The 18,164-nt window shown below is 38.7% G+C and overlaps 1 protein-coding gene and 1 pseudogene across 2 annotated transcripts in view; both read left to right on the top strand.

Annotated features, from left to right (window-relative positions):
* The window catches only part of Aff4 (AF4/FMR2 family member 4), a 70,053-nt gene that overhangs the window by 16,017 nt on the left and 35,872 nt on the right, over nucleotides 1-18,164 (top strand). The window contains exons 2-5 of one of the 2 annotated variants that reach the window (XM_036195969.1): nucleotides 3,999-4,125; nucleotides 6,443-7,222; nucleotides 9,474-9,518; nucleotides 13,944-14,030. In XM_036195969.1, coding sequence (XP_036051862.1) covers nucleotides 4,003-4,125; nucleotides 6,443-7,222; nucleotides 9,474-9,518; nucleotides 13,944-14,030 — 1,035 coding nt within the window. In that variant the 5' untranslated portion in view covers nucleotides 3,999-4,002. The remainder of the gene's footprint in view (nucleotides 1-3,998; nucleotides 4,126-6,442; nucleotides 7,223-9,473; nucleotides 9,519-13,943; nucleotides 14,031-18,164) is intronic. The other variant, XM_036195970.1, reaches the window with a different exon arrangement.
* LOC118588656 lies at nucleotides 1,605-2,375 on the top strand (annotated as a pseudogene).

Here is an 18,164-nt window from a genome sequence, read left to right on the forward strand (position 1 = left end):
ATGAACATGTACTCTAATTATGATTTCCATCCCAGGCTCATCTTTCAGGATTTGAATTTAGGAAATTAGTAGTTAACATGGCCCTCAGGCTCTAAAATAGCTTTGTATTTTGGCAATACCATAATTTAAGAAACCTAACTGAAACTTAATTGTTAATACAATAACATCTATTTTAATTTGTCCAAATGTGCTAAAAGATGTTTTCTTTGGTCTTATCCTTCTAATGCTTTTGATATTCATTAGAGGAAGATTCAAATAATTTGTATGGTTCTATAGAGTGCTAGGCACTAGGGATACTAGATAAACTACAACAGTACATCTTTTTTTTTTTTTTTTTTTTTGGTTTTTTTAAGACAGGGTTTCTCTGTAGCTTTGAAGGCTGTCCTGGAACTCGCTTTGTAGACCAGGCTGGCCTCGAACTCACAGAGATCCACCTGCTTCTGTCTCCCAAGTGCTGGGGTTACAGGCATGTGCCACCACTGCCCAGCATTTTTTTTTTTTTTTTTAAATGGTTTTTCAAGACAGAGTTTCTCTGTGTAGCCCTGGCTGTCCTGGAACTCCCTCTGTAGAAAAGCTGTCCTCAAACTCATAAATATCCACCTCCCTCTGCATCCCAAGTGCTGGGATTGAAGGTGTGTGCCTCCACTGCCCGACTTCACAACAGTGTTTCTGTGTACTGCAGTAGGTTATATATTAGCTACACTAGACTATCATATACATAAGAAACAACAAGTGTTTCTGTGTACTGCAGTAGGTTATATATTAGCTACACTAGACTATCATATACATAAGAAACAACAAGTGTTTCTGTGTACTGCAGTAGGTTATATATTAGCTACACTAGACTATTATATACATAAGAAACAAGAAGCCAGTAGGGTGATGGCTCAGAGGGGTAAATAGCACTTACTGCCAAGCTTGACACTTTAAGATTAATCTTGGGTTAGGGATTTAGCTAGTGGTAGAGCACTTACCTGGCAAGCCCAAGGCCCTGGGTTCAATCCTCAGCTCAAAAAAAAAAAAAAAAAAATTAATCTCTGGAATCCATATAGTAGGAAGGAACTGACTTCCATAAATTGTACTTGTAACCTTCACACATATGCCATAACATATATGTGCACTAGAACTCATGGGCGCACGCGCACATGCACACACACGCACACACACGCACACACACACACACACACACACACACACACACAGAGGAATGTTAAATATCTTGTATTTAAAAAGAAAGGGCTTGGGGATTTAGCTCAGTGGTAGAGCGCTTGCCTAGCAAGCACAAGGCCCTGGGTTTGGTCCTCAGCTCCCCCCCACCCTCCCAAAAAAGGAAACAATTTGTGGTGCCTCATACCTCTAATTCCAGCACTTGGGAGGCAGAGGTAGGAAGATCTTTGAGTTCAAGGCCAGCCTGGTCTAGGGAGTGAGTTTGAAGCCACTTGGGTCTACAAAGCAAGTTCTAGTCCAGCCAGAACTGTTACACAGAGAAACCCTCTCTCAACCCCCCAACCCCCCTCAAAAAAAAAACAAAAACAAAAACAAAAAAAAAAAAAAAGAAGAAACAACTTGTCTCTTCTCTTTTTCCCAACTAAGATCCTACTGTCATGGGTTGCTGCCGGTATTACTGGTATTGTAAGAACAAGCTGTAGCCAGGTTGTGGTGGGGCACAACTTTAATCTTAACACTTGGAAGGCAGAGGCAGATGAATCTCTGAGTTCAAAGCCAGCCTAGTAGACAGAATGAGTTCCAGGACAGCCAGGGATACACAGGGAAACCTTGTCTCAAAAAACCAAAAACACACACAACAAAACAACAAGCTATACCCAAAGTTTGACTTGTGTGAAAGTGTCCTTGATGCTAAGATCTGCATCTTGAGGCAGAAGAAGGCAAAAGTTGATGAATTCCCACTTTATGGCCATGTGTCAGATGAGCCTCTTCTCAAGCTCTGGAGGTTGCTACTTGTATTTGTGCCAACAAATACATGGTAAAGAGTTGTGGCAAGGATGGCTTTCATCTTCCAGTGAGGCTCCACATGTTTCCAAATCAACTAGATGTTATCCTCCTGTGCTGGGGTTGATAGACTCTGGATAGGTATGTGTAGTGCCTTTGTGAAGCCCAGGGCACAGTGATCAGGGGTTCACATTGATCAGGTCATTATGTCCATTCATACCAAGCTGCAAAATAAGAAACAAGTGATTGAGGCTCTGAGTAGAGCTTTGTTCAAGTTTCTTGGCTGCCAGAAGATCCACATCCCACAAAAGTGGGGCTTCAAGCTTAATGCAGATAAGTCTGAAGACTTGGTTGCTGAGAAGCAGCTTATTCATGATGTCTGTGGGGTCAAATACATCCCCAATTGTGGTCTCTTGGACAAGTGACGAACCCTGCGTTCCTGGTGGCCCTCATGTTCAGTAATAAATCTCACATTTAGTCTGAAAAAAAAAAAAAAACAAACAAACCATTTCAAACACTTAAAATCTCTATCTCTCTGTCCACTATTGTTTGCCTATGTATATGTATGTACACTGTGTGCATGTTTAGTGCCTGGGGAGGCCGAAAGAGGGTGCCAGATTCCCTGAGCTGGAGTTAAGGACATTTGTGAAACACTATGTGGGAACCTTGGACCTCTGTAAGAACAGCAAGTGTTCTTAACCACAGAGCCTTCTCTTCAGTCCCAAGAATGTACGGGTTTTACTGCTTATCTTAAATAATAAGTGTTTTCCTGATCTGATTGACTTCTGTTTTCTTTTTTGTGAAAGGGTTTCTCTGTGTAATCTTGGCTGGTCTAGTACTCTGTAGACTAGGCTAGCCTTGAACTCAGAGATCTGCCTGCTTCTGTCTCCAAGTACTGGGATTAAAGGTGTGCACCACTACTGCCCAGATCTACTTCTCTGTCCTTATTTATTTTAAAATAGGTTCCACAGATATATACTAATTTCCCTCTTTGGTTGTTCTGTCTCTGTGTCATTGTGTTTATTTCTCTTTCTTTCTTCTTCTTTTAAAACATAACCAAGATAGAGGTTTAATCTATATTCAACTTCTGGGAAAGGAACAACAGAGGCCCTGATACCACTTACTTAGCTTCTTTTATTATTGTTTATTTAGACAAAAATCTCTGCTGTTATAGATAAATAAGCAATTCTTCATGGTTTATTCTAGTGACAATATAATACTGTCATGATTGCAGAAATAACATTCCCATTTTTCCCTTTGACCCCAAATACTTTTTCTTTTTTAGTGAAGTTTTTTTAGTTACACTTACTAACACATGCTAATTTTAGATTCTATCACTGAAAGCCTCAGTTTGCCATTTATTGAGGCATTAGTTGAAATATTAATATATTTAGCGCAGAAATGTCATTTTTTAGGGAACCTAGAACAACAGCAAAGCTGAGGTCAAACTGCAGTCACGATGGACATCAAGGAAGCTGTGTTTGGGACAAAAAGAAATCAAGATAAGGTAGATGCAAAGTAGAGAAAAGAGCTGGACATGGGGTCTGGGTGGTAGATAGGAATGGGTTATATGCCACCAATGATATTGCCAGCTAGCATTGTGAAGAATGAATACTGAAAAATGGGTTTAAATAGTCCTTTACCTCTGAATGTAGAAATTTTAACTGATTTTCAGGTAGCAGAGTACTTTAAAAATTGCCATGTTTGGTACAGCAGAGTAGAAGAATGCTTGCCTAGAATTTATGAGGCTCTGTGTTTAATTCCCAGAACTCAAAAAAAAAAAAAAAAAAAGAAAAAAAAGAAAAGAGGTTTTGGTGGAGTAGTGGTTTCTCATATTCTAGATAATGTTTTCTTTATGGGTGACTGTGGAAGATGATATGCTGTTAGTTGCTAAAACCAGTGCCAGAATCCAGCTTCAGCACAAATGCTTGGTAACTACCCAGAAGTTGAAAGAAGTTGAAATCTCCATTTGGAGTGTTACATTGACAGTCAGTACAGAATATGGCATTTTTATTTTTGTGATATAAAAATTGTACTTCTTCTCTTAGCAACATGAACCGTGAAGACCGGAATGTGCTGCGCATGAAAGAAAGGGAAAGGCGGAATCAGGAAATTCAGCAGGGTGAAGACGCCTTCCCGCCTAGCTCTCCTCTGTTTGCTGAGCCATATAAAGTTGTAAGTTATCTTTCTCTGAATGTTTTTTCACCTTACGTACATGACATTTGTACTTTTAGGGATTGTCTTTTTTAAAGATTTGTTTTTGTAAGTACTTTTATGATGCTCACACTGTCAGGTCTTTACAGAGGCCAGAAGATAATGTCCAGTGCCCTGCAGCTGGAGTTACAGGCAGCTTTGAGCCATCTGACATGTTGTGCTGGGAACTAAACTCAGGTCTTCTGGAAGAGCAGTACATGCATGCTTTTAACCACTGAGCCATCCCTTTAGCTCAGTACATGCCTTTAATTGAAGCATTCTGGGAGGTGGAAGCAGGCTCTGAGTTCAAGGCTAGGCAGGACTACATCCCTGTCTGAAAAGAATATTGTTTTTGTCAGTGAGTCTACATTACCTACTGTTTGCTAGGTAGTCTGTATTCTTTGGTTTCACAGATGGTGTTTTTCCATTTCTTGCCATTTGTTTACTTAGTAAGTTTTATTGACTATTAGTTTGTTGAATGTTTCTTCTTATGTTTGCTTATCTGTTTCTGTTATCATAGATTAAATTCTGACATTTCTTCTAATGTATTTAATTATCATCAGTTACATTGGAGTATGTTGTTGGAGGCATTCAGTAAATTGAATAAGTGGTTGAAGAGATGGCTCAGCAGTTAAGAGCATTTGTTGCTCTTGTAGGAGACCCAGGTTCAATTACCAGTACCCACATGGAGGTTCATAACCATGTGTAACTCCAGTTTTAGGGCATCTTGCCCTCTTATGATTTCTGCAGACAGCAGGCATTCATGTAGTTGCATACACATATGTATAGACAAAATACTTTCACATAAAATGAGTAAACGAATAATTTTTTAAACTTTTTTTGAGACAATGTCTCTTTACATAGCTTTGGCTGTCCTGGAACTCACTCTGTAGACCAGGCTGCCCTCAAACTCACAGAGATCTGCCTGCCTTTGCTTCCTGAGTGCCAGGATTAAAGGCATGTTGCCACCATGTCCCATCATAAATGAAGAAATCTTTGAAAAAATTAAGAGAAATAAATTGGATCAATTACTATTTTAATTTTTAAAAATTGTTTATTTGGTTTTTATTTTATGTGTATGAATGTTTAAACTGTGTATGTCTGTGTGTCTGTGTATTATATGTGTGTCGTGTTGGAAGAAGCCAGAAGGGGGCATCAGATCCTCTGGGCCTAGAGTTACAGACAGTTGTAAACTACTGTGTGGGTGCTGGGAATTGAACTCTGGTCCTTTGGAAGAGAAGCCAAGTGCCTTTAATCCCTGAGCCATCACTTTCCAACCCCGATTGCTATTTTTAATTACTAGCATTGTTTCTGATTTGATGTTACAAATAAAAAGAACACTGAATAATGGCGGTTCTCGTGCTCTAAGGAAGCTTTTGTGATGGTATGTCTTTCTAGCATTTCTTTTGCTGTTGGGTTTCAGTGGTTGTTAAAACTTTAAAGTTCAGAATCTGTGAATCATGCTAATATTCATTACACATAAAAAAAATATTGAATCTGACTTGTTTTCTGATGTTGATGTTTTCTGTGAACAGCCGTATATTTATCTTGATTCTTTAAGAATATCAGACAGATTTTGAAACAATATAAAGTTATTATTAATGTTTCCCAATCTCAAAATAAATAATGGTAGTTCAGGTATTGTTTTTTGTTTGTTTGTTTTCCTTTTTATTTTTATGTATTTTTTATCAATTCTTTGGGAACTTCTTTTTTTAAGATAATGTCTCAAGTTTTCCAGGCCTAAAACTGACTATGTGGCTAAGCATGACCTTGAACTTGTGACCCTTCCTAATGCTGGGAATATGTCACCAAGTCAGTTTATATGTTGCTAGGGATTGAATACAGGGCTCCATGCATGCCATCCAAGCATGCTACCTACCACCTGAGCTGCACTCCAGCCTTAGTTATTTACTCTTGGATTTCTTTTTAATATCATCTGTAGACTTTCTTTTGTATTTTAGCATGGTTATTTTCATATACTTTCTTTGCATTTTTTTCTTCAGATACTTTCAATAAATTTTTTTCACTATGAAAAATATTTATCTGGACTGAGAGTGTGTGGTAGAGTCAGTGGTAGAGTGCTCACCTAGCATGTGAGAGGATCTAGTTTTAATTTATTTTATTTTTGTTTGTTTTGTGTTATATTTGGTGTTTATTTGTAAATATTAACTTTAAGATAAAAAATGAGACCTATCTTTACTGACCTCTTCTGACTGAGGGTTATAAAATGAGTTTGGAAGAATATTTTGTTTCAAATTATACTAACAGTATATTCTTTTATTTATTTATTTTTTTGTAGACTAGCAAAGAAGATAAGTTATCAAGTCGTATTCAGAGTATGCTTGGAAACTACGATGAAATGAAGGATTACATAGGAGACAGATCTATACCAAAGCTTGTTGCAATTCCCAAGCCTGCAGTACCAACGACAACAGATGAGAAAGCAAACCCAAATTTTTTTGAACAGAGACATGGAGGATCTCATCAGAGTAACAAATGGACTCCTGTAGGACCTGCACCCAGCACTTCTCAGTCTCAGAAACGGTCCTCTGGCTTGCAGAGTGGACACAGTAGCCAGCGGACCAGTGCAGGTGGTAGTGGCACCAGTAGTAGTGGCCAGAGACATGACCGCGACTCATACAGCAGTAGCCGGAAGAAAGGCCAGCATGGGTCAGAGCACTCCAAGTCACGATCCTCAAGCCCTGGAAAACCCCAGGCTGTTTCTTCCTTAAGTTCTAGTCATTCCAGGTCTCATGGGAATGATCACCATAGCAAGGAACATCAGCGCTCCAAATCACCTCGGGACCCTGATGCCAACTGGGATTCTCCTTCCCGTATCCCTTTTTCAAGTGGGCAGCATTCAAATCAGTCTTTCCCACCTTCTTTGATGTCAAAATCTAGTTCAATGCTACAGAAACCCACTGCCTATGTGCGGCCCATGGACGGACAGGAGTCTGTGGAACCAAAGCTGTCCTCTGAGCACTACAGCAGCCAGTCACATGGCACCAATGTGACCGAGCTGAAGCCCAGCAGCAAAGCACATCTCACCAAGCTGAAAATACCTTCTCGGCCTGTGGATGTAAGTCTCACACTTAAGAGTGTTTAGCATTGTGGCTGAATAAAGTAATTTGTAGACATTTCAGTGAATTGGAACTGCCTTTTTGCCTTAATAGTAGGACATAAAAATTAAGAAATTTAAGAAAAAATGGTTTAAAGAACAACTCGGGAGTTGATTCCTAAGTAGATATAAAACTGTGTACTTCCTTCTTGGATAATACAGAAAATATCATTCATAGGTTTTCAAGTATTAAAACGACAAGTCAAAATTTATTGATAGCTTACACTTCTCTTTCTGATTTTAAGGGATAGTGTAGTTTGTTTCTTTTCATTTAAAGAGAAAATTAACCTGTCTGTTCTTAGAGTGCCACAGTAATGCAGGTCATGGTGTATGGGGAGTCTACAGAAGTGATAATGTTGTGTAGTTCTGATGCCGCCTGCCTTTGCTCACAGCCGAAGGGCTGAGACAGCCACTGTAACTCTGTACAAAAGTTGACATTCAAAATAACCAAAAGAAGTAAGCATTCAGAGTGAAATAGCTGAAAACAGATCTTCATTTACTAAAGTGCCAAAGTAACAGGTTTCAGCAAAACACTGTCATATAGGCAAGATTTATTTTATTATTTTATGTTTATGAGTGTCTCACCTGCATGTATATCTTATACACTTTGTATGCCTGGTGTTCTGGAAGAGGGCCTCAGATCCCCTGGAGCTGGAGTTACGGATGTTGTGAACTGCCATGTAATTGCTTGGCATCAAACCTTGGTCCTTTGGAAGAACAGCCAATACTCTTAACCACTGAGACATTTCCTCAGTTTACAAGATTTATCTTTTAATGTAGTTTATACAATAAAAAAGGTTAAAAAGACAAAAGGCATAGCTCAGAGCTCAGAATATAAGAAGGAATCAAAGTCAAAGAAGATGTTTAAGAACATTTAGGAATCTTGAGGCAGTAAGGTAATTCAGTGGGTAAACTTGCTGACTTGAGTTCAGTCCTGGATCCCATAGTGGAAGGAGACAACCAGCTCCTAAGAGTTGTTCTCTGACCTACTCTTTCCCATATGCCCCACCCATAACATAAACACACAATAATAATAAAATGAAATAAAAAGAATCTTGGGGCCTGAGGAGATTGATCAGTGGTTCAGAGCACTTGTTGTTCTTACAGAGGACTTGAGTTGCTTCCCAGCACTCAGAAAAGTGGTAATTTGTTCTTCAAATACATCTTTGGAACTAGATTTGGGTTTGGTTTTTTTGATTCTTGATTATGCCTTAAAATTACCAGTCTGCCTTCTATAGTTTATGCAATGCTGTGTAAAATGTCCATTATGGTCTGTATCTCTAGTCTTTCTTTCTTTCTTCCTTTCTTTCTTTTTTTTTTTTTTTTAAGATTTATTTCATTACAGATGATGATGAGCCACCATGTGGTTGCTGAGAATTGAACTCAGGACCTTTGGAAGAGCAGTCAGTGCTCTTAACCTCTGAGCCATCTCTCCAGCCCTCCAGTCTTTCAATAATGCTCACTTTACTCAGTTTATGTCTCAGTGTCATGTTACATTTTTGTATATGAGTAACTTTTGAAATTTTTAGGAAATTTGATCATCTAAAAAAAATTACGTTAAAAAATTGTAGGGGCTAGAGAGATGGTTCCAGGGCCAAGAGCACTGGCTGTTCTTCCAGAAGATCTGGGTTCAATTCTCAGCACCCATATGGTGGCTCACAGCTGTCTCTAACTCTGGTTCCAAGGGATCAGAATCCCTCTTCTGGCTTCTATAGGTACTAGGCACTAAAGTAGTTCACAGACCTATGTGTGAGCAAAGCAACTATATACATAAAATAAAAATAATAAATCTGGGGTCTTAGAAAGAGAACTCAGTGATTAAGAGCTTTTCTTCTAGAGGGAAAGGACCCAGGTTCTATTTTCCTAGCGTCCACACATGGTTCACAACTGTCTTTAACTCCAGTTCCAGGGAACCTGGTGCCCTCCTTTGACCATTGTGCACGCGCACGCGCACACACACACACACACACACACACGTTCAGGCAAAACAGTTAACATACATAAAATTAAAAATAAATCTTTTTGGAAATTTTGTATAGGAAAGCTATTTCAAAAGGTCTAGCTAGTGTTGTGACTTAAAGTAATGGGATCATAAATAATTCCTCAAATTGTATGTAATTCATAATAATGTTTTTAATATGTTTAGTAAATACTAAAATTCTAACAGCAAATTATATCAAATCTAATGTGTTTCTTTTTTTTTTTTTTTAAGGCATCAGTTTCTGGTGATGTAAGCTGTGTGGATGAAATACTTAAAGTAAGTTTCTTTTTAATCATTCTGATCTGTTATTTAATTATGATGCCTATATTACCAATTCTTCATATTCTTAATTACTTCTTAACACAGATTGCTTATGTATATAACTTAATTATGTCATGTCCATCATAAATAACTGACTTTTCTGAGGTTCTAGTCACATGCTTTGTTTACTGTTTATAAGTACAATATATTCTAGTTTTAGCCTTGAAAAGAGGAAGAAGCCAATTACAACTGCATTTTTCTAGGCTTATGATTTAAAGGCTTAAAAAACTCAATATTTACCAAGCCATGTTGACAGTAGTTTGGTTTATAATTTACCTGTAAATTCTACTCTGATCAGGTACTACAGTAAAAACTATCCTCTGAGTATTGATCTGGAATGTTTATCAGACACACTTGAAAGTCTACTGTGACTGAAAACAGTATATTTCCTCTGCTGGAAGTAAGGAAAGGGCCAGTTAATAAGTGAGCAACAAGGTTTGTTTTTTGCTTCTAAGAAAACAACATCAGTCACATATGACTTTTATTGTTCTTTGGAAGCTACTGAATTCTTTGTTTATACTTGGATTTGATGGCATATTCTTCAGAGACTACCTGTCTTGGGCCTATTTCCTATAATCTGTTCCCACCATTTAATCTCCCATTCTTTCCTTTAGCTGCTATAATCTTCCTTTACCATTTTACTGAACCTCTTTTTCTTTTCTTCCCTTTTTTCTTTTTCTTTTTCTTTTTTTCTTTTCTTTTTTTTTTTTTTTTTGAGACAGGGTTTCTCTGTGTAGCCCTGGCTGTCCTGGAACTCACTCTGTAGACAGGCTAGCCTCAAACTCAGAGATCCACCTGCCCCTGCCTCCCAAGTGCTGGGACTAAAGCTGTACCAACCACACTCAGCTCATACAGAAATAGTAGCAGTAGTGGGAGTAGTAATAAGAAGAAACTTCAAACAGTCTTAATTTTTGTTTCTTCCTTTAAAATCTCCTAGCTGTCCTTTTATAGTGTGTCAGGTCTTCACTTCAGCCCCTGCCCTTCATAACTTGACTGTTTTTTTTTTTTTTTTTTGCTAGAAGTTTTCAGTGGCTCTCTAAGAGAGATTGAGACCCCTAAAACCACAGTTCTGAGGAAGAATTGAGCATCCAGACATCCCATAGTCAGTCCCCAGAACTCCTGCTTCTGACTGACCACTTTTGCCAAACTAGTTTTCCTAAGCCATACTTTTTCTTTACTTGAGAATAGGGTATCCTGTAGTGGAGGCTGGCCTCAAACAGCTGTCCTCCCACCTGCCTCACCTTCCAAGCACTGGGATTAGAAGCATGCACTTCCACACTCTGATCAGGAACACTTCCCTCCTCTGTCTATAATAGTGCATACATAGATTCTATAGAATCCCAGGGAAATAAGTCTTTCTGTTTCCTGTGTAAGGCCACAGTGAAACTCTTCACTTTCAATCTCATAAAGCATTCTCTCTCTCTCTCTCTCTCTCTCTCTCTCTCTCTCTCTCTCTCTATCTATCTATCTATCTCTATCTCTCTAACTTATTTATTTAATGAGTGTCTTGCCTGCATATATGTGCACTGTGTGTATGCATTGCCCAAAGAGGTCAGAAGGGGCTGTCAGCTCTCCTGCAATTGGAGTTACAGATAGTTGAACCGAGGTACTTTGGAAGAGCAGCCAGTGTGCCAATGATTTTAACCACTGAGCCATCTCTTCAGCCCCAATCATTCATATTTTTGAGACAGACACACACACACACACACACACACACACACACACACACACACAAATCTTTTGCATATGAAATGCTTGTGTATTTGTGTGGTTTTTTGGGGGGGATTTTGTTTTGTTTTTTTTTCATGTGTTTCTCTCAGTTGTTTGTGTGTTCTAAGGGAACATACACACTTCCCCCTGAAGTTTTAACAATATATGGAACTTAAGTGCCTAGAAGACTTTGTCTCTTTGTTCTTACTAAACATGTAGCCTACATTTTCTGTGTATGAACTTGGCATGTGGCTTTCAGTGTTTTAGTGCCCAGTCAGGTTAACTGTTGGAAAGATTAGCAGTTGAGTATATTTTGGCATTTGATTTGTGAAATGGCAATACTAAAAATCTGAGGTGCAGAAGTTTCCATGTTCCCTTCATAGGGTTTTGTTTCCATTCAACTTGTAATCACAGTGTCTAGGAATTCTTTTGTGAACATAGGAAAATAATATAAAAACATTAAAAATATTTAATATCTGTCAAAAATTTGATCTGTCTAAAATAATATGTTTATTGAAACATTTCAATTGTCAGTGATTCAGCTACTGTGTGTCAAGTGCTAGTGATGTGATGTGATGCTAGTTGTACTGGGTAAGCTGACCTTCCAGGGCTGGGTATAGAAACAACGGAAGTGTTGTAAGAGTACAGAGAGCAATTACATGTAAGTGGCTAGTTTTTTTTTGGGGGGGGTTCCTCATTTTTTTACTAGTTCTTTGAGAATTTCATATAATGCATTTTTATCATACTCATCCCACAACTCCTTGAAGTTCCACTACCCCTTCCCTACCTACCCAACTTTATGTCCTTTTTCTTCTTTTCTTTCTTTCTTTCTTTTTTTTTTTTTTTTTTTTTTTTTTTCAGAGCTGAGGCCCGAACCCAAGGCCTTGCTCTTGCTAGGAAAGCGCTCTACCACTGAGCTAAATCCCCAACCCCTGTGTCCTTTTTCGTTTTCCCAGCAAGTCCACCTTGTGCTGCCCATATACTCTTGAATATGTGACCATCCGCCAGAGTTTGGCTGACCTACCAAGGACCACCCTTAAAGAAAACTGACTCTCACTCTTCCAGCAGCTAGCTTCAGTTGTCAATAGCTCTTCAACTAGGCCGGGGCCTTGTGCCCACCTCCTTTCTGCCTTACGCAAGTGGCTGCTTCAAGGGGTTTAGTAGACACTATGCCAACTGCCCTGTTTCTTCCCCCTTCTGTCATCTGTGCCCAAAGTAGCTACTGTTGCGCATCCTTCTAGAGGCTTGAATTTTAAAACTTTATTTGCTAGTGCATAGACCATGATTTGTGTCTGACGAGAGTATGCTATGGACGTCATTTCACATCATAGTTGAATTCTCATTTTAATGTCTGTCTTGTGTTTCACTGTGTGGATGTCTGTTAATTTCTTTAATCAGTACTATGTTGTTAAATACTAGAGTTGTTAACATTTGGTCTATGAGTCCTTGGAACCTTTATATAATCTAGTGTGTCCTTATATAACTGGTTATAGTCACAGTATAAATTCCTAAGCACCACCAGCTAGCTACCTTTTAACCTAATGGTTAAGTTTGAACAAAATGCGGGAAATAAAATACTCCCTTAATTCTAAGTATTGATACCTCTCTTCCTTGATCCTCTGACATACATTGTTATCCAAATTCACTTGGCCTGGTTTCTTTCCCCCCTTATACAGGGTGTCACATAGCTCAGGCTGCCTTGACTCCTCCTCTCAAAAGTTGAGATTAGAGGCATATGTAACCATGCCCAGCTATTTATAGCATGATTAGATTGAAGACATTGATCGAAGTCAGACCCAGGGTCTGTCTTATCTATTTCCTTCCTAATATACTTTTGAAATCTCTCTTCTGATCTTCAAAGTGACCAAAATTTTTAATCAGCATGTGGACTCTGTAGTCAGACTTCCTACAGTGAAATTCTTTGTCCAGTATTTACTAATCATGCAACCTTGAATAAAGAATGTTGACTTTTGCTTCACCTTAATAATATCTATCTCATGATTTGAAGAAATGATTGACAAGCAATACATTTAGCATAATTTCTGAGCCATTTATGGTAAAGATTAATGTTAGCTGTTTTTCCTATTGTTATCTTCTTCCTTCCATTCCTATGGCAAGATCTTTTTTAGTAGCATTGATAATATGCATTTGGGAGGCACGGTGGCTCATGCCTCTACTTTAGCACTCAGGAGGCAGAGGCAGGAGGATCAGCACAGATTTAAGGCCTGTCTGATTTACATAACAAGCTGAGGGAGCCTGGGCTATGGAATGAGACCCTGTTTCAAAAACCAGGCAAACAGGGGTTGGGGATTTAGCTCAGTGGTAGAGCTAAGCACAAGGTCCTGGGTTCAGTCCTCAGCTCTGGAAAAAAAAAAAAAAAAAAAGACAAAAACCAGGCAAACAAACCCATCAGACCTTTGTAACTGCCCACAGATTTTATCATCCTACCTATATACACCTTAAAGTCAGAGAGAATTTGTTATTTTCTGCCCCATTGCCAGCCCTACTGCCTGCACACAGTTGTGCCTTATTAATGCCCTTTGTCCTCACTATGCATAGTTTTGGAGGATCATTCATAAAAACCAGTATTTCTAATACACAGCTGGTTTCAGCTGTGTCGCTTTGTGAGCGTGTCCTGGCTGACAGCAAACTGTAACAATTACGTTTCAGGAGATGACGCACTCATGGCCTCCCCCTCTGACGGCTATTCACACGCCCTGCAAAACAGAGCCCTCCAAATTCCCTTTTCCAGCCAAGGTAAGTCAGCAAGGTCTGTCTCTGATAGTGCAAGAAAACTCTAGGTGGCTCAGTTAACATCACATAAATCCAAAATTGTCTTACCATTCCCTAGTGGGAAACATAATAAATAAATTTAAAAAATAAATAATTTTAAGTAATGATGATTTCTATGAAGAAATTTTAAACTAATAAAAGAATTGAGAACATCTTGGACTGAGAGGTACTTAATATTTGGAAGGCAATACAGAGAGAGAGAGAAACAGACAGACATTGATATTTATTGCAGACTCATTATATTCTATTCTGAAGGTGGTTTGGGCTATTCAGGTTGTTTTCTGAGGAGCCTCTCAGAACCTAGCCACAAACATATTTAATCCTGGGAGAAAAGGCCTCCCATAGCAGTTTTTAGCCCATCTGCAGATTAATTTTTTGAACCTGAATTTATACTCATACAACTAGTACAAAACACAAGGCTGGATGTGGAACCCCAGCACCATGGAGGCAGAGACAGGAGGACCAGGAGTTTACATTCTCAGAGTTCAAAAACTCTTCCCCAAATAATCAGACAAAAATACATTCTCATGTGAAAGTTTGTTTAGGACTTCTAATACTAGCCCTTCCCTGGTTCTTGTTCTCTAGCTCATCCAATTTCATGTGTCTTTGCAAACCTTTTCATAAGCACTTGCATGCATGTGTACAAACTCGTAAGTGTGGACCCATTCCATATCAATATGCTATTTCTACTCAGATAAATTGTTTTATATCATTAATCTGTCAGCTTATGGTCTTGGAGTCCTTTCCATGTTGTTTACTTAGAGGTATTTAATGTCTTCTAAGTTCATCTAAAGTATGAATTATCTGACTTGACTTAGCCATTTCTCTTCGGTATTTAATTTACTATCAGTTTTAATTACTGTAAACATTGGTTTTTTTTTGTTTTTTTTTTTTTTTGGTTTTTTGAGACTGGGTTTCTTTGTGTAGCTTTGTGCCTTTCCTGGAACTCACTCTGTAGCCTGGGTTGGCCGCAAACTCACAGAGATCCACCTGGCTCTGCCTCCCGAGTGCTGGGATTAACAGCGTGTGCCACCACCACCCAGCTAATTACTGTAGACATTTTTAATTGTGTGTGTGTGGGGGGGGGGTGCACATCTTGTGGACTTGGGTGTGGAAGCTAGGGTCTGCATCAATGTCTTCTATTGTTTTCCACTTTATGTTTCTTACTTTTTGAGACAGTGTTTCATGTAGCCCAGACTGACCCTGAACTTGGTGTAGCTTATAGTGATCTTAAACTTCTTTTGTATGCATGCTTGTGTGTGTACATATGTATATGCAGGTGTGCATACCCATTCATGTGTGTAGAGGCTAGAGAGAGACAATTGATGTCCTCCTCCTATAGGGCTCTCTGCCTTACTCCCTGGACACAGGCTCTCTCTGAATCCAGAGCTCACTGTTTTTCTGTTAGGCTAGTGGGCAGCAAGCCCCAGTTATTTTACTGTTGTCATTACCGCCATCCTCGTGTGTGTGTGTGTGTGTGTGTGTGTGTGTGTGTGTGTGTGTGTGTAGATAGAACTCAGGCCTGTGAAAAAAAAGCTCTTTCCTATTCTTGAGTATATCAGTAGCTTTTTTTTCCAGTAAGCTTTTAATGAAAATACCAAAGTTTCTTTATCTGTTCAGTTGTTAATGAACATATAAGTTACTTTTAGGCTGTTAAAATATCTATAAATGGGGCTGGAGAGATGGCTCAGAGGTTAAGAGCACTGGCTGCTCTTCTAGAGGTCCTGAGATCAATTCCCAGCAACCACATGGTGGCTCACAACCATCTGTAGTTAGATCTGGTGCCCTCTTCTGGCCTGCCTGCATACATGCAGGTAAAATACTTGTATACATAATAAATATATCTTTTTAAAAAATCTATAAACATTATTGTATATATTGTAGACTTATGTTTTCTTTCTTTTTCGAGACAAGGTTTCTTTGGGTTAGTCCTGGCTATCCTAGAACTCACTCTGTAGACCAGGCTGCCCTGGAACTCACAGAGATCCACCTGCCTCTGCCTCTGGAGTACTGGGACTAAAGGCGTGCGCCACCACCGCCTGGCTATGTTTTCTTTTCCCATGGGCAAATACTAGATTATCTGGTGAAAAGAATTGCTGAGTCATGTGGTAACCGTGTGTTAATTACCTTTCTAAGAAGCTGATCACTGTTCTCTATGGTAGGTAGTAGTGACACTCCTGCTTTAACCCTACCTCCGCCCTCACCCATGCATGGCAGTCCACTTGTTCTGTCTGTGCCTCCTGCTTACTGTTTTGGTCTACTTGCATTTAGTCACTTTAGCAGGTGTTTTAGAGGTCCATCTTTCTTATTTTAATTTAGATATCCTTAAAGACTGATGTTGAGCCATCTTTTTTCTTGTGTTTATTGACCGTTCCTATATGGGTTGAATAATTCTATATATTTGGAGTCAGAAGTGTTTCCGACTTTAGTGTTTTAAAAGTTAAACACTTTTAATGTTTCATATAGGAAATGAGCACTCTGAACTGAAATATGAACAGAAAATTGATTTATGTTTCATATATATACCTTATACACATAGCCTGATGGCATTTTTTTTTTTTTTTTTTTTTTTAATTTTTCAAAACAGGGTTTCTCTGTATAGCCCTGGCTGTCCTGAAATTTGTAGATCAGGCTGGTCTAGAACTCACAGAGATCCGCCTGCCTCTGCCTCCCCAGTGCTGGGATTAAAGGTGTGTGCCACCACACTAGGCTTTATTTTGCTGGCGTTTTGATTGTATCCATCATAAAAGGTTAGGTTTGTAATTTTCCTAACATTGCTTTGGTCAGGTATTTTGTCACTGCAACAAGAAAAGTCACCAATACCTTGAACAAAGATGAGAATATAAAACCAAGGACTGACTGGGCGGTGGTGGCGCACACCTTTAATCCCAGAACTTGGGAGACAGAGCCAGGCAGATCTCTGTGCGTTCCAGGCCAGCCAAAAATGTTACACAGAGAAACCATGTCTCGGAAAAAAAAAAAAAAGAAGAAGAAAAAAAAGAAAAAACAAATAAATAAATAAGTAAACAAAACCAAGGATTGAGGCTCCGTAGGTGCTTGCCCCAGCCTGATGGCCTGTGTTTGACTTTGGGGCCTACATAATAGAAGAAGAGAGTCAGCTGCTCCCATGAGTTGTCCTCTTCCCAACAAAGTTTCTCTGGTTGATTGTTTAAAATCTCATCTATTTCCCCTAGTTTTTCTTTTTTCTACCCTTATTTTTTTTTATGCTTTTTCTTCTGCTTTCATTTACTATTCTTTAAAAAAAATGTTTCTTTTTGTTGAAATGGAAAGTAGTATCATTAAACTGTGGTTTTCCTTATTACTTATCTAAATATGCTTCTAAGCAAAGCATCACAAATTTTAATAATAGTCTTTATTTTAATAACTTTTCTTTCTTTCTTTTTTTTTTTTGGTCGAAGCTGAGGACCAAACCCAGGGCCTTGTGCTTGCTAGGCAAGCGCTCTACCACTGAGCTAAGTCCCCAGCCCCTAATAACTTATTTTTTATGGTTTATTTTCAAGATTTTGTTTGCTTATTTGGTTGGTTGGTTGGTTTTTGGGTTTTTGTTTTTTTCAAGGCAAGGTTTCTCTGTGTATCCCTGGCTGTCCTGAACTCATTCTGTAGACCAGGCTAGCCTCAAACTCATAGATATCTGCCTACTTCTGCCTCCCTAGTGCTAGGATTAAAGGCATGGACCACCACTGCCTGGCTGAAGTGTTTTTTAAAAATATTTTATAGTTAATATTTGGGAGATTATCCATATATGTTACTAATTGTGGATTAATTCCATTTGGGTCAGAAAGCATACTTCACATGGATTGAATCATTTTATATTTATTTAGACCTATTTAATGACCCAGAATATTTTTCCTTTTTGTAAATATTTTCTGTGCACTTGTAAAGAATATATGTTTTGCTGTTGCCGAGTAGAGTATTCTGTGTGTGCCAAGCCAAGTTGATTTAGAATGCTAGACAAGTTTTCTCTGTTGTTTTGTCAGCAGCAGTGGGGCAGGAGCGAGAAAAATAGCTCTGCTTCTGTCTTGTAGCAGCCTGAGTTGTTTTCAGTGACCTGTACTCAGGTGAAGCCAAGATTTTTTT

The sequence above is a fragment of the Onychomys torridus genome, chromosome 8 (assembly GCF_903995425.1).
Source record: "Onychomys torridus chromosome 8, mOncTor1.1, whole genome shotgun sequence".
NCBI classification, from domain to species: Eukaryota; Metazoa; Chordata; class Mammalia; order Rodentia; family Cricetidae; genus Onychomys; species Onychomys torridus.